Here is a 14,254-nt window from a genome sequence, read left to right as displayed (position 1 = left end):
CATTTTACTGCCAGATATCGATAAGCCGATAGGCAGGACAGCACGTTTAAGGATTTTTGAAACTTGTTTCTTTATTTTCCAATTAGGTTTCACAGCTTAAACTGCTTGGTTTATTAGATTTTCATTTTTGAAATACATTAATGTTGGTTACAAATTCAATTTCTATTTTTCTAAGTCAGATATCCTTGCACAATTTTCAAATTGTTTGCCTTCATTTAGCAATTATCTCATACATATATGGAAATTTTAAAAGGAAATCTTATAAAATAACATTTATACTTCAGCTAAATCTTTCGACTTTTTATTTTTTGAAAGTTAAATAATCCACTAATGCCTTTTCATGTTCTGGAACATTCTGAAGTTTGTAATTTCACCATGATTTGCAATTTTTTGTTGATATCCTAGTGTACTTAATTGTTTAGATATGAAAACCTGTGTGTTTTCTCATAATTAGATTCTATTATTCAAGTTCTTTAAATAGATTTTCTGGAAAAGTCTTAGATTTTGAAGAATAGTTCATTAATATAAGCAATTTTGGAAGAATGGGATAGCTAATGAGTGACAAGGTTTTGAAGGATATTTACACTATAATTTGAGATAATTAAGCCGTTACGGTCCCAACTTATCAGTACCAGGCGCTGGCATAGAAATTAACTAATGATTTGTTAAATTTAACTTGTTTACCTGCTAGATTAAATTGATTTTGTTCTAAGAAAAGTTTAATATAAACAATTGGTCGAGTTCAGCAAACACTTTTTAATTTGTAAATTCTAAGGTATTGTATGTTTATCACTCCGCAACTAAGAGAATAATCAAAGTATTTAACTTCAGTAAGCTGTTTTAAACAATTTGGTTATTGTTAATTCAAGCTAAATACAAAATATATTTTTGTATAATTTTTATGGTACATTTTAAAGTTATATTTTTCTCATAAAAAACAAATCAAATTTATGATTACATATTATTTAAAATTAAGTGTTTCTTCGGTTATTACTGGTAATATATTTTAGGATACTTGGTCACACTAGTTGTCAGCTGATCAGGAAGCGCACATGTTTTGATTGTTTTGGATTTAGAACTTCCACCCGGAATTTTGGAAAATGGGCGGCCACCACAAAAAGAACCTGCGAGCAGAAAAGGCCAAGGTGAAGCTGAAGGGCGCCAAGCTGCCCAAAGGCCTGAATGTGACCAAAACGGACTTCAAGGTGCGCAAAATAGAGATCCGGGAGCAACTGAAGGAGTCCCAGTACACGGAAACTGGCCAGCGCCAGCTCAATCTGAAGGAGACGCTATCCCGGCTGAAGCACCACAGCGTCAAGTTTCGCACAGATGCCCTGCGAAATGTTCGGGACTCCCTAAAATCTGGCAATGCCGATCATCTAATTGGTCACCTGAATGAATTGTTCCAAGGAATCGCAGCCGGTGCTTTGGACATGGAGCGTTCGGCGCGTCAGGAATCCTTCAAGACGCTCGACGTTTTACTGGAGGCCCTGGAACCGCAGGCAGTGTCGCCCTTCTTCCATGTGATCACCACCTATTTGCGTTGCGCCATGACCCACGTGCTGCCCGCCATTCAGGAGGATTCGCTTCTCATGCTCGACGTCCTGCTGCAGCGTGTGCCGCCGTCGCTTTTGGCCGAGCGGAGTGCCAGCACCATTATTGGCAACTTTATCGACATGATCTCCCGTGCGCGCCACGACAACGAGCGTTCGAATCGCACGCTAACCTTGAATTTGGGTCAGGGCAAGCAGACGACGATCAAGTGGCGCACCAAGGTGCTCATCCGTCTGCAGCAGATCCTCGGCACTCTGGTGAGAACCAAGAGCTCCAAGCCAGCCGTTGCCCGAGTCGCTTTCTTCGATGAGATGCGGCCGCAGTACTACAATGTTCTGTGTCCCGTGAAACAGGACAATCGCGATCTGTACACCATTCTCAATGAACCCAAGCTGAGTGCTGAGGGCGCACGACTGCAGACGTACGTGGAGCAACTGCTGCCGCTGCTCCAAGACAACTGGCTGGAGGTGCGGCCCCAGGAACAGCAACCGCTGCTCAGCCAGGATGCGGCGGCCAGTCTGCATGTGGTCATCAGTTTGATGAGCCTGCTCTGGACTCTGATCGCACAGCATGAAACGGAGAACAACACCCGGGAACTAAGCGACTGGCTGAGGAAGAACTACGCACAGAAGTTCCTGCTTAACTTTTTGGCCAAGGACGGCAGTCGTTTTCCATACCAACAGATCCCTTTGGCCGCCAAGAAGTCAGCCAAGGACAAGGGACCATTAGATGGCGGCGAGCTGTGTTTGCCTCAGAACCTCGGTATTGTCCAACTGGCTTGCAAGTTCTTTCCGGATCCCAACAAAAAGCAGGGCCAATTGTTCGGCCACTTGGTCAAGTTCATGCAACAGCGCATGGAGCGCCTGAGTTCGCTGCCGCCGGAGCAGCAGCTTTCCGTTGTGGCTTCCCTGCGCTCGCTGCTCCTCGAAAACGCTACAGCGCTGCTGAAAATTGTGCCGGAACCGTTGACCAGCCTGCTGAGCGCATCGATTGAGGCCTATGTGGGTCAGCGATTCACAACCCGCGAGGGAGTAACCACTCGAGTGCTGAGTCTTCTCTGCGAGATTGTGGAGCGTTCGGATTTGTATGCCCGTTTTGGCGGCGAGCAGAGGTTCGCTCCCTTTTTGAGCTACTTACCCCAGTTGCTGCTTAAACCAACAGTCAGCGAAGGCACTTTGCGGGCCATGGCCACGCTGTGCCGCCAGTTGAATGCGGCCTTCATGTCCTCTCTGATTCAAATGGCTCCGGAAGTTCTTAGCCACTTGATTAAGATGCAGGTCACGGGCGATTCCGAGGCCGAGGATAAGTTCGAGAACCAAAAGCGCGTCTTGAATCTGTTCTACTACGCCAGAGAGTGCGACAAAGAGGGACAACTGGAGCGCGGACTTAAGCAGCTGGAGGAGCAGGCGGGAAACGAAGGCACTGCTGGTTACCTCAAAGCAGTGATGGCCTATAACTAGCGCCTTAAGTCCATAACACACACCTGCTCTGTATAGCTTCTACAATTAGTTTAATGTATACATTATATTCCTCTTTCTTAAGGCGAAAAAAACACATCTCAGGACTTTTGTTTTTTGGGCGGCTTGGGTTTGAAACGATCCAGTACGGAACGCGGTGCCTTGGTCTTTTTCTTGCCACCTTCCTTGGTTGTGTGCTGCTGAATCACGCTCTTCTTCGCCTCGCGCACCTCGGCAATGAACTCCTGCGAACGTGGGATTTTGTTAGTTTCGGCATTTGAAGCAACCTGAGTGGTTAATTAACTCACCTTGCGCTTTGTGTCCTTGACTATCTGTTTGTTTCGCGCCGCCTTTGCAGAGCCGCCACGGCCCTTCATCTTGTGGCGGGACTTCATGTTGATGCGCGGCGCCTTCACATGGAACAGCTTCCTCTTCGCATCGATCTTCTCCTGCAGCGTGGGCGCATCTACGCCGGTGATCTCTTGCGGATCCAGGGTAATAAGTTCGGGCGGAATCTTCTCCAGCAGAGCGTGCACCTCGTGTTCGCGGCGCTGCTTTGATGTCTCGTACGGATTGTCCTCCAGGGCATCGAAGTTGGGCTCGCCAGCGCCGGGCACCAGCAACGATTGGAAGCCCTTCGCCGTGGACACACCGAGCACATCCTCGTACGGACAGAAGCGCAGGCCGTGCACAAAGGCATCGCAGCGCTGGCGGATGTAGGGCAACCGCTCGCCGCTACCCGAACCGCCGCCAGAGAGCAGATCCGCATAGGTCTCCAGATAGTTGCCCTGCGACAGGGCGAGCATGCCACTTTGCGAGACATCCAACTCGTTGGCGGGCAGACGCAACTGAAAATGGGTGAGCGGCTTGTCGTGCTCGAGCATCCGAATGTCCCACACTTTTACCGCGCGATCCAGACCGGCGGTGACCAGGTATTGGCCCTTGGGCTCCACAGTCAGGGCTGTCATCGCTGTGGAATGGCACAGCAACTTGGCCAGCGGCTCACGGACTTTGGGCGACCACATGGACACCACGCCGCGTCCGCCGCCGATGCAGAGCACTCCGTTTCGAGGATTGTGGCGCATTAGGCGTATGTCGCCCAGTCCCGTGTTGAAATTACCCACCAGCTCGCCCATGGAGACGTCCAGCCAGGAGGCATAGCCAGCAGAATTGCCGGCGGCCAAGAGGAAGTGGTAGGGCAGAAAGTCCAGTCGATTGACCCTATTCAGGCGCTTCACGCAATGCAGTTCGGTGCCCTTCTTGTCGTAGAAATACACCCAGGTCTTCTGGGCCACCGCGTACATGGTGGGCACGTGGAGCCACTGGACATCTTCGACGCTCTCCATCGCATTGAATTCGCAGTGCAGCCGCTTGGTCACCCAATCGAAAGCAGCAACATGTCCTCTCCTGCCGCCGAGCAGCAAGTGCCGGCCGTTCTTGGTGTAACGCATTTGATAGGGCCCGAATTCCATGTTCAGATTGAAATGCTTCGCAGACGACTGGAGATCCACGTTGTCGGCGATTTGGGACTGACGGTACTCAGCAGTGGTTTCACCCTCATCGGCTTCTAGTTGCCCAGCGGTCTCCAGGTGCAGGAGCTCTGTGCGAGCCGCCTGCTCGGTGGCATATTCAAGGTAAACCTCCTTGCGCGTCTGCTGCTCCTTGAAGTGCCGAGTTTTCACTCCTTTTGGCTGCACTTGCTCGCCACGTGAGTACTTCTTGAGCTGCTCCTCCGGAATTGGGTTCCTCTTGGGCTTGGGTTCTTCATCTTCCTGTTTGCGTTTCACTACTGGCTTTTGGGGACGCGATTTCTTGGGTGTAGCATGCATCTTGATAAAGTCCCCGGTGAAGTTCTGTCGGTTTTTGCTCAACACTTTTACATGTTTCAGACCGCCGTCGTCCTGTTCTGTGTCATTTTGTGCATCAAAGTAGCGTTTGTAGGGCGTTTTGGCCTTTGGTCGCCGTTCTGGCGCTGTTTTGGTCATTTTGTTGGTGCAGCAAGTAGATTTAAAATTAAAATCTGGCTAAAAACAAAACCAATTTGAATTCGACAACAACGTGCACGTGCTGCTTCTTCTTCTTCGCATCAGCTGTTGGTCGAAGTCGCTAGATGGCATTACCATACCCGTTAAAAAAAAACTAAAAGGGCGATTAAAAATACTAGATTCAAGCGATCGCGCGCGTAATTTGAAATATACTTTAACTCTGGATGTCTTTTGAGTTTTACTTTATTAACTTTGATTAAAGTGTAAGTTCAGTTTATGGAGAACTGTTGAATTATCTTTAAAATTAGGGGATCCTTTTGGTTTATAATAAGGAATTTTGATTTATTCAGTTAGGTATAGTTTTAAATATACGAGATATTAAATACAACTACGGCGAAAAGACATCAAAACACATTTTGACCCCCTAACCGCATGCAAAACGCTTTCAAGATCCTTTCGGCCAACCAAAAGTTACACATAATACGATAATATTGCTAAAGTTAGACTCTGGGAAGCCCCGTCTTCCATCTGTTAAGTAATCAGCGATTAAGTTGGCCAACTAGTTAGTAGACTCGACCGTAGGGCAGGGTATTTGGATAGTAGGGCATGAGGAACTTGGTCCCGAAGCGCGGTTGCGATTGCGCCGACTCGCTGCTGGAGGAGAACATCGAAGTGCAGATCTCGGCCCGATCCCGATGCAGCCGGCTGCTGCTGTTCGAGGTGCTCGTCCCGGCGATTCCCAGTCCCAGTCCCAGGCCCAGGGTCAATCCGGCTCCATGACGACGCTCCCGACGACGCGACCGGATCAGCGAAAAGATGGCCACCACCACGGCCACCAGGAAGATCAGACCGAGCACACAGAACGAGATGGCCAGCTTGGAGATGGACAGACAGAGGGTTCCCTCGCCGGGCACCGACTGACCCCTCAGATACGGCGCGTGATCCTCTCCTGAAATTTGATTTTGGTTACTCTTGATCGGCTCCCGGGATTAACATTTTAAAGGATTTTTTCAAGGAAAGAAAACAACGTTTTTTGAAGCTGACAATCAAAATATTGTATCCAATTTACATTTTTGAAGAAAAGAGAATAATAACTTTAAAGAAACTGAGTTAAAAGTTTTCGAACATTTTTTCTTGGGACTATAACGTTTTTTTCTGCGTCTTGCTATTATTTATTAATGAAATTACTTAATGATGGTTAATGAAAGTGAAAACCAAACAAAAAACATATGTAAGCAATGTTCGATTTAAAGTCTCGAGTGTTTATGTGTAATTAGAGAAGGAAATTGGAAGATGTTTGGGTTTTGAGCAGCTGCCACGTTGGGTGGTGCGGCATCCGTGACTGGCACGCATCCCCCTCCCGGGTGGCACCACCCCCTCCCCCTCTCCATCCCCTCTCCACTCCATTTCCCCCGCACTTACCGCTCATGTTGTGGCGCCTGTCGTAGCGCAGGCGGTCCACCTCGATCTGGGGAGCAGTCACGGCCAGCGAATTGAACACCTCGATGCGGGCCAAGTGCTGCTCGGCACTCAGGACCGGTGGCGCTGACTTCTGGCGACAGTTTAGCTGGAATCGAAGGGAAACCGGAGAATATAGCAACTGGTTACTAGTTACTGGTAACTGTTGGAGCAACTGCATCGGCTGTTTGGAGTACAGCAAGGAATTGTGTTGGTGCATCGGATGGCTAAGTGGGTGATGCGGCTCCACTTGGCTGCATTTCGGTGCAATAACCACATTAATTAGCAGACGCAACACAACACGCTACGATGGGCAGCTGAAAACACAGCCGAAGCGGCAGTGGCAACACTTTCGTTTTCGCTGCAATTAATTGAGATGCATGCGAGCGGTGCTTTATGTCGCTACACGGAAAAAAAAAACACACACGCAAGTACCCTATATGGTAATTCACTTCACTTCCGTTTTGCACCTCACGAGAAGACTGAATCGTCAGTCTGAGTTGTAAATTAGGATCCAAAAAGCTTATTACACAGATACTTTGAATGATTTTCAATTTTATCTGAGGAATTAAACTTAAGTGCTCTAAGCTATAATGTATTTAAATCATAATATTTTTAAAGTGCATGATTTGAAACAAGTACATACTTTGTAAATTACTAACTAATGACTCATAAAAAAAAAATTACGTTTCGTGATCAGGAATTGTATATCATGCAAACTACAAATTCTTCTAACAAAATTTAAAAATAGGAAGTTGATCTGAATTTTTTGCGGTGCAGTGAGGGAGGGATAACCAGTGTGTGGTGTGGTGTGGTGGTGTGGTGCAGTGGTGTAGTGGTGTGGTTGTGTGGCATGTGGTATGTGGTACTCACCATCGGACACTTCCCCTTGCAGAGCTGCACGCCACAGCTGACGTGGAGGCGTTCGCGGTCCGGGAACTTGAAGGCGGGAAACGTGGCCGCGAACGTCCGCTCGACCAGGTCTTCCTCGAGCTGCTTGGACCAGCCCTCCTCCGCCGGCCGGTGCTGGGTGTGCAGAGCGGGCATTACCTGGCCATGGAAATTGGTGGGGGCAAATTAGTATCCATTTGTAATCCATGGTACTTGTGCATGCTAAACAAGGTTGCAACTCGTTGGCGAGTGGCGAAAATGGGGGTATTTAGCACAGTGGCACTTAATAAGCGTGGTTGTTGAAGGTTCTAATAGTAATGGAAGTGATGTAAACTGTATAACTAGTAAATGCAGCGTAACAAAAGTATACAGAACTGAGTAACTAAACTGATTAATAATCCTAAAGGGGTAGGAATATTTTCAATAGAATATTAATGGTTCATTTCGGTATAGAACGTTGAAATATATAATATCTTGTATGAATGGTATGATAGACAAATACATTTATAATTTGTTATAACTTTTATGAGTACTTAAGTGATGTAAAATAGTTTTAGGCACTATACGATCAAGAACTCCAGGAATTTGAAGTATTTAAGAACCACCTCATACACTTATTATGTCATATTTTCTGCAATCAACTGGCAACTTGAACCTGTCTCCCGTTGCGGTCACTGTCCCTGAACTTGAACCTGAACCCAAACTCCAACTCGAACCCGAATCCCTCGACCAACCAGTTGGAGCGCCTTTGATGGCCTTCTTTTATCGCCGCTTATACAATAATTCGGGGTGACAAAACAGTGGCTCACACGCCGACATTTCGGTCATTTCCGTTACGTACACTCGTAATAAGTGATGTGGCACTCGTACTCGTACTCAAACTCGAACTCTCAACACCAAGAAAACCGAGAAGAGGTGGCTGAGCCAACGTCATGTGGCCAAGTTCAATGACAATGACACACCAAGTCGCAACTAGTGCATATATGCACCTATATAGTGCATTTGCTGTAAGCCATATGATGATGGTATGATGCATGTGCGATCGCTGGAAACAGATGTATGGAATTACAAGACGCTGCGATTTACATCTCGCCATTGTTGCTGGTAACTTGAACAAAAGCGGGGAAGCAAGGTGACTTTGGATGGCCGAAGTATTCATACCCTTACAGTTGCCGAAGAAATTCACAAATCCCTTCAGCGCCCCTACAATTCCCAAATGGTTCTAGCAGGCACAACACTGATAACGATGTTTGATTCTGTTTCTGTAACTTTTGCCATCCCATTTAAATACAGCTTATGAATAACACGGCTCGTAATAAGTAAACCGACATACTTATACCCCAGGAGAGGGTATTTTGAAAAGCAGGGCCCAGGTAACGTTGATTGGCTTAGACGGCGTTGTCTAGTTTCAATTTACACGCCCAAGCACGTGTTTCCCCATGTGCGGGTGTATGTGAATGCGAAGCCCGAGACAATAACGAGAAAAAGCAAATTGTTGCGGAAGTTCAAACGAGTTCACGTGCAGATGGATTGTACCAATGCAAATTGTTGCAAGGGCTTCCTTCTGTGCAGACGATAACCTCTTCCCTCTGATTTCTGAAAGTAAGTCGAAATAATCGCTGGCATTCCACAGCTATCGACAAGAGCATCTCCTAAAGTTCTCAAGGTTGATCAGGATATCCACGTGGATCGATAACGATAGCTCACCGCAATAACGGTTCACGCACAGTGGGTCACATTCTAGAGATTCTGGGCCAGAAAGTGGGCCACCACCACCAGCAACGGCGGCAGACAAAAGACGCAGCTCCTATTTCACTTTTCCTCCACGCTCTGACCCAGAAGTGTTTCTAAAGCAAACAAATCAACCTGTGATGGGTGCGCGCATAAATTTGCAATCGCACTGGAGAAGTAAAGAGCAAAAAAGGAAAAAAAAAGAGCTGAAAAAAATACAACAAACTAGACGACGGGCAGAGAAAAATAAAACAATAAACCAAGGCAAAAGAAAATGAAATGTGCTAAAACGGAAGACAGCCGCCAAGAGTTGAACAATAAAACAAACATAAAATGCAAATGGTCTTCAGTATCTCCAATGTTTGTTTGTATGTGTGTATGTTTGTGTGTATGTATGTGTGTTGGCCCGTTCCGTTAAAATAAAACAGAAATTAAGCCGTGTGATTTTTCTAGCGCTGCCCTGACCACCAACAACACGAACCTCAGCGAACATAAAGAAGTAGCGAAGCGTCAGCCGGAGATTTGTTTGACCCATTTAAGGCCGCTCCGCGAGTGAATGAGTGACATGTGCACAAAGCTGCGACGGCCGGCGACCAAAATGCAAATGCTTTGCAATGGCAATGCCAATGCCTGCCCCTTGTGGCACAGTGGGGTCGAAAACAAAAACATGACAACAAAATGTTCAAGGCTCAACAAAAGTAATAGCTAGACCGGATGGCAAAAATGTGTTTCCATGAACAGCACAAATATAATATATGGAAAAGAGGTTGAAATGGAACTCTTCTTCTTCTTAGGAATTAAATGAATATTTTTTTTCATATTTTTTTTTTTTAGTTAGCTGGCCCCACTGTTAATCGCCTCAGTGGTGCTGATGAAGACAGTGGTGTTTCTAGGGACTCGGTGGTGCGGAGATGGGGCAACCACAAACAGGGGCACGTCAAAATGCTAAACGATAAATATTTCTATGTATTTCACTGTTGGCTAATTGTTGTGACCTCCTAATTTACTCAAGAAGAACCGGGGAACTGAGAACTGGGGAGCCCATGGAGAACCCATGGAGAACCCAGGGAACCCAGCATAGAAGGCAGAAAGCCCAGAGAACTCTTCTTCGGTTTTGTCTGTTTTTTTTTTCAGCTTTTTCTGCTTTTACCACTTTGCCTAATGATGTTTTCCTGATGTTCGGAACTGCTTCGCTGGGCAACGAAAACTGTTCTAACGATGATCGCGTAATTACGGCTAACAGTTTCGGTTTTGCCGCCGTTTGCCTCACATTAAATGTCGGTGCTGTAACAACTGTTACACTTAATGAGCCGCTGCATTTGGGCGGAATGTTATAAATATTATAGAATATCATATCGGATGTCTAATATCCAATATCCAATCGATCGGAATGCCATTCTCCATCCGCAAAGATTTCCCTTTCAATCGGAGAGATGGAATGGCTTTTCGGTGTCTTTAAAATGCACTTAAACAGTTTTCCAAACGAATCACATAAAAATTTCGAGTTATGGTGACTTAAAGCGACAGAAGTGACGTTTCACTAATTTCTGTTTTCAGTTTACTTGGCACCAAGAAAGTTTCTTTCTAGTTCTCCTAAAAGTGCATTTCACTTTTGGGGGAGATATTTAAACAGAAAAGAAAGATTTTTACTTAAATGATATGCCATGCAAGTTTAAGAAACAGATTCCTTATTGCTCGCATACCCTTTGCTACCCTGTAGATGTCGTCTATAAAAATGAAAGTTAAATGCGATCAATCGCAGATCGCCCCACAGCATCGACAGTTTGTTTAACTTTAATTAATGACTTTCGGTCTGTCTCATCGCGTCTAACTTTGGTTTCTTCTCCGCTCTAACGGTTCGCCGTAGAATGTCGTGCCGCCGGCACCTGTTACGCAAATGATATATAGATATAGATATACTACCTATATCTATCTGTAGGTTTTCCCGATCCACTCACCTGCTCGTCGATGGGACAGCCGCGGGCATCCAGCAGCTGCTGCGTGGACTCCCCGAGTCCATCGAGGGCGGCACAGTCCACCACCCGCACTCCGATGTTCCCGGGAACAATCGCCCTCACGGTCAGGGTGGTGGCCACGCCCACCTCCACCGATCCGGTGCCATTGGGTCCGCCCAACTCCAGCCAGATCCTCACCCGCGGCGTCTCCATTTGGTGATGGCTGTTCGATGGAGCAGGTGACACGGAAAGAGCTGGAACTGCAGCAGCTGCCACAGCACGCATTCGGGCATTTCTGAAAAAATATATAATATATTTTATATTTTATATATATAAATATATATATTATATTTTATATATGTACATGAAAAAATATATTATAAAAATATATATTAAGACAACAAGAAGCTAGAGATTCCATTACTTCTTTATTTCTTACGAATGATATTTTCTATCATGAAAGGAGATCTTTCGTTTGCAATTTAACATTTGTTATACAAGCCAACTTGAACTTCCTTAGCCAATTAGTTGTTTTTTTTTTGTTTAAACATTTAACTAAGTGTTAAAAATATTGTAGATGAAATCAAGACATTCACATGATTGTATCATACGAATTAAATTGTTTGCAGAGGGTAAATGCAATTTATATATTGAGTTTGGTTAAGAAGTAGTGGCTCGTTCTGACTCACCTCTCGTGACCTTTGTCGTGACCTTTGTCCTGTCGCAGGATGGGCAGTGGCATGCCCATCGCAGTGGCCGGGAGCTGGCATTTAACGGCGCTCAGGATGTCGGTGCTCTGGCGCAGCTTCTGCTCCTTCTGGAGCATCACGCGCACCGTGTACTCCAGGCTGCCATCCTCCAGAGGCTCCGCGCGAACGCCGCATCCGGAGGTGGGGATGCGGAGGTGGAGCCTCGTGGAGTCCTGGCCCCGCGCCCGGCACTCCAGCGGAAAGTCCTTGGCGTAGAGCAGGCCGCGAAACGGACGACTCAGCTCCAGGTGCATCTCGAGCAGCTCCCGGCTGCAGTTCACCTGCATCGCCTGGATCTGCATCCCGCCACTGGAGCCACTGGAGCCACCGGTGGCAGGTGACCGCGCCTCGTTAATGGAGTTCCCTGGCGTTCTGGTTGCCCAGCCAGCATGACACACAGACTGCGGCAGATGCAACACTCCGATAACGGCGGCCAGCGACAGCAGCTGGCCGAGATTGAAGCCACCACCTCGGATCGCGGATGACGATCGGAATGGGGATGGTGATGGGTATGGGGATGGGTATGGGGATGGGTATGCAGCGCCGCTCGAGGAGAACATGTTTCCGATTTCCCGTTTTCGGCCGACGGACCACAGGCAAACCGCCCCGGCGATCGAAACCGCAAATGATGCCACTTGTTGCTGCTGTCTTTAGATGTTGCTGCTGTCACTCGATGTTGCTGTTGCTATTGCTGCTGGCAATGTTGCTGCTGTTGCTATTGCTGCTGTTGTGCTGTTGACGTTGCTGCTGGAACCGCCGACACCTGTTGTCGTGTGGCTAACTCTTAATTGGCCTACTCCCAGTCCAAGTTCGAGAATCTTGTCTGCGGAATGGAAATGCATTAGTTGCCTAGCGCGCATTTTGGGTCAAGTATTTGAGGGGATTACGGTTTTACCGATTTCAGAATCAGAATCATTCAAAATAAACTTTATTAGTATGCAAACCATGTGTTAATTAATTTATGAAAATATTAACTAGAAGCAAAATTCGTTTACTTATTAAACCTATTAATTATATAGTTATAGAATGGAAGCATCTACTTTAATTTCAGTTACTATATATACCACATATATTAAATTGAATTGCTACTTTAATCCAGTTCCATTTAATAACATGATGATTACTAATCAACAAGTCCCCAAATGACTTTAATGAACGATCATAATCGATTCTTTGGCCAACGAAAAGCGAAAGGGGAAACTGTCAGCCACTTTATGTAATTTATAATTGCCAAATAAACGAGAGGCCAATTTGGCGGCCCTTCCCTGCCCATTTTGGATGCGATGCGACGCGATGCGATATACGATGCCAATTCCGCGCCGAAAGCGGGTCAAGTTTGTCCCATATTTGTTGATTGGACCTGAGCCATAAAGCCAAGCTGCTGATGCCGCTGCCGCTGCCGCTGCCGCTGATGCCGAAGATGTTGCAGCACGGCGAACAAATAAATAAATAAATGCGATAAAGGCAAACACCGAAGCTTAAATCAACATCAGCATAATGCGTTTGCAACTTTGCGTAATCCTATTTGATGTTACTGCCTGCTCGTTGCTCATTCGCTCATTGTGCTCCCTATTTGTGTTTGTGATTCCCATCTCCTATTAACTCTCGTGGGCATTGTAATCAGCCCAATTAACAATAAACCTTTGACTATCAAGCAAATAAAAAACCTCTCGAAGGCGCATTGACAGTGAGATTACCTGCCCTTCACTCTGGTCGTCTTTACTTATTATTTTTATTACTATTTTTACATAAATATGTCCTTAATTGAGATTCAAACTATTTTATATTACAATAATTTATCTAATAGAAAATCGAAAAAATTTGTAATTTAATTTTAGGTTCCTACATATAAAAGAATCCCTTAAATTGATATAACCTGGAAACTGAATGTACACAGTTTATAAATCAATCTTACCTTAAAACAGTTTTAAATCCTTTTTTGTTCTTTACCCTCGCAATGCAAATTGTATAGGATATTTTAAAAACTTTTTCTTTTTTATTATTCTTAACACTTGTTTCATAAGAATCCGCACACAGCAAAAAAAAAGTATGGAATTTCTTTCGCAATTTTGCGGTCAATTGGAATTGCGAAAAAAAGCAGAAGAACCGCAATTTTCAAATTGGTTAATTATCAGCCACTACGCATGCGCGCACTTCACACGCTCTCAAGTGCAAAACTGTGAACACCGTAAAAACTAAACAAAAAAATCTGAAGAAAAGCTCGCGAAACGCCCGGTGAAGAAGTCTTAAGAAGACGAGCGCGCGCCACCGAGTGTGCAGATGCAATGCAGCGGGCCAATTCCAAACCCAGAAGTTAGCCAAGTTAGTCGCGAGCGCCGACCGCAAAACAACAACATTGGAAAGGGGCAAATAGCGGCAGAAGACGCTAGCCGACGTCACGCATGCGCCGTGATTTCCTTTCTTTGGCGCGCTACGAACCTTTTGAAAAGTATGCTATCGATAGCTCATAAATA

At 45.8% G+C, this 14,254-nt stretch overlaps 3 protein-coding genes across 3 annotated transcripts; 1 reads left to right on the top strand and 2 right to left on the bottom strand.

Annotated features, from left to right (window-relative positions):
• Positions 1-1,018: 1,018 nt before the first annotated feature.
• Positions 1,019-3,106, top strand: LOC108098092 (testis-expressed protein 10 homolog). The gene has a single exon (XM_017200798.2). The coding sequence runs from the start codon at positions 1,101-1,103 to the stop codon at positions 3,012-3,014; it is 1,914 nt and encodes a 637-aa protein (XP_017056287.1). The 5' UTR covers positions 1,019-1,100; the 3' UTR covers positions 3,015-3,106.
• Positions 3,046-5,093, bottom strand: LOC108098093 (WD repeat-containing protein 46). Its single transcript, XM_017200799.2, has 2 exons — positions 3,320-5,093; positions 3,046-3,256 (listed from the first exon to the last, which is right to left on the bottom strand). The coding sequence occupies exons 1-2, from the start codon at positions 4,994-4,996 to the stop codon at positions 3,113-3,115; spliced, it is 1,821 nt and encodes a 606-aa protein (XP_017056288.1). The 5' UTR covers positions 4,997-5,093; the 3' UTR covers positions 3,046-3,112.
• A 140-nt stretch (positions 5,094-5,233) lies between these two features.
• Positions 5,234-14,051, bottom strand: LOC108097890. The gene is made up of 6 exons (XM_017200429.2): positions 13,696-14,051; positions 11,721-12,603; positions 11,035-11,326; positions 7,328-7,504; positions 6,419-6,563; positions 5,234-5,945 (listed from the first exon to the last, which is right to left on the bottom strand). Exons 2-6 carry the CDS (start codon positions 12,338-12,340, stop codon positions 5,560-5,562), a joined length of 1,620 nt encoding a protein of 539 aa, XP_017055918.1. The 5' UTR covers positions 12,341-12,603; positions 13,696-14,051; the 3' UTR covers positions 5,234-5,559.
• Positions 14,052-14,254: the final 203 nt, after the last annotated feature.

Source organism: Drosophila ficusphila, unplaced genomic scaffold (genome assembly GCF_018152265.1).
Source record: "Drosophila ficusphila isolate 14025-0441.05 unplaced genomic scaffold, ASM1815226v1 contig_197, whole genome shotgun sequence".
Lineage (NCBI taxonomy): Eukaryota > Metazoa > Arthropoda > Insecta > Diptera > Drosophilidae > Drosophila > Drosophila ficusphila.
Note: the sequence above shows the minus strand (reverse complement) of the source record. Positions and strands in the feature narration are given on the sequence as shown.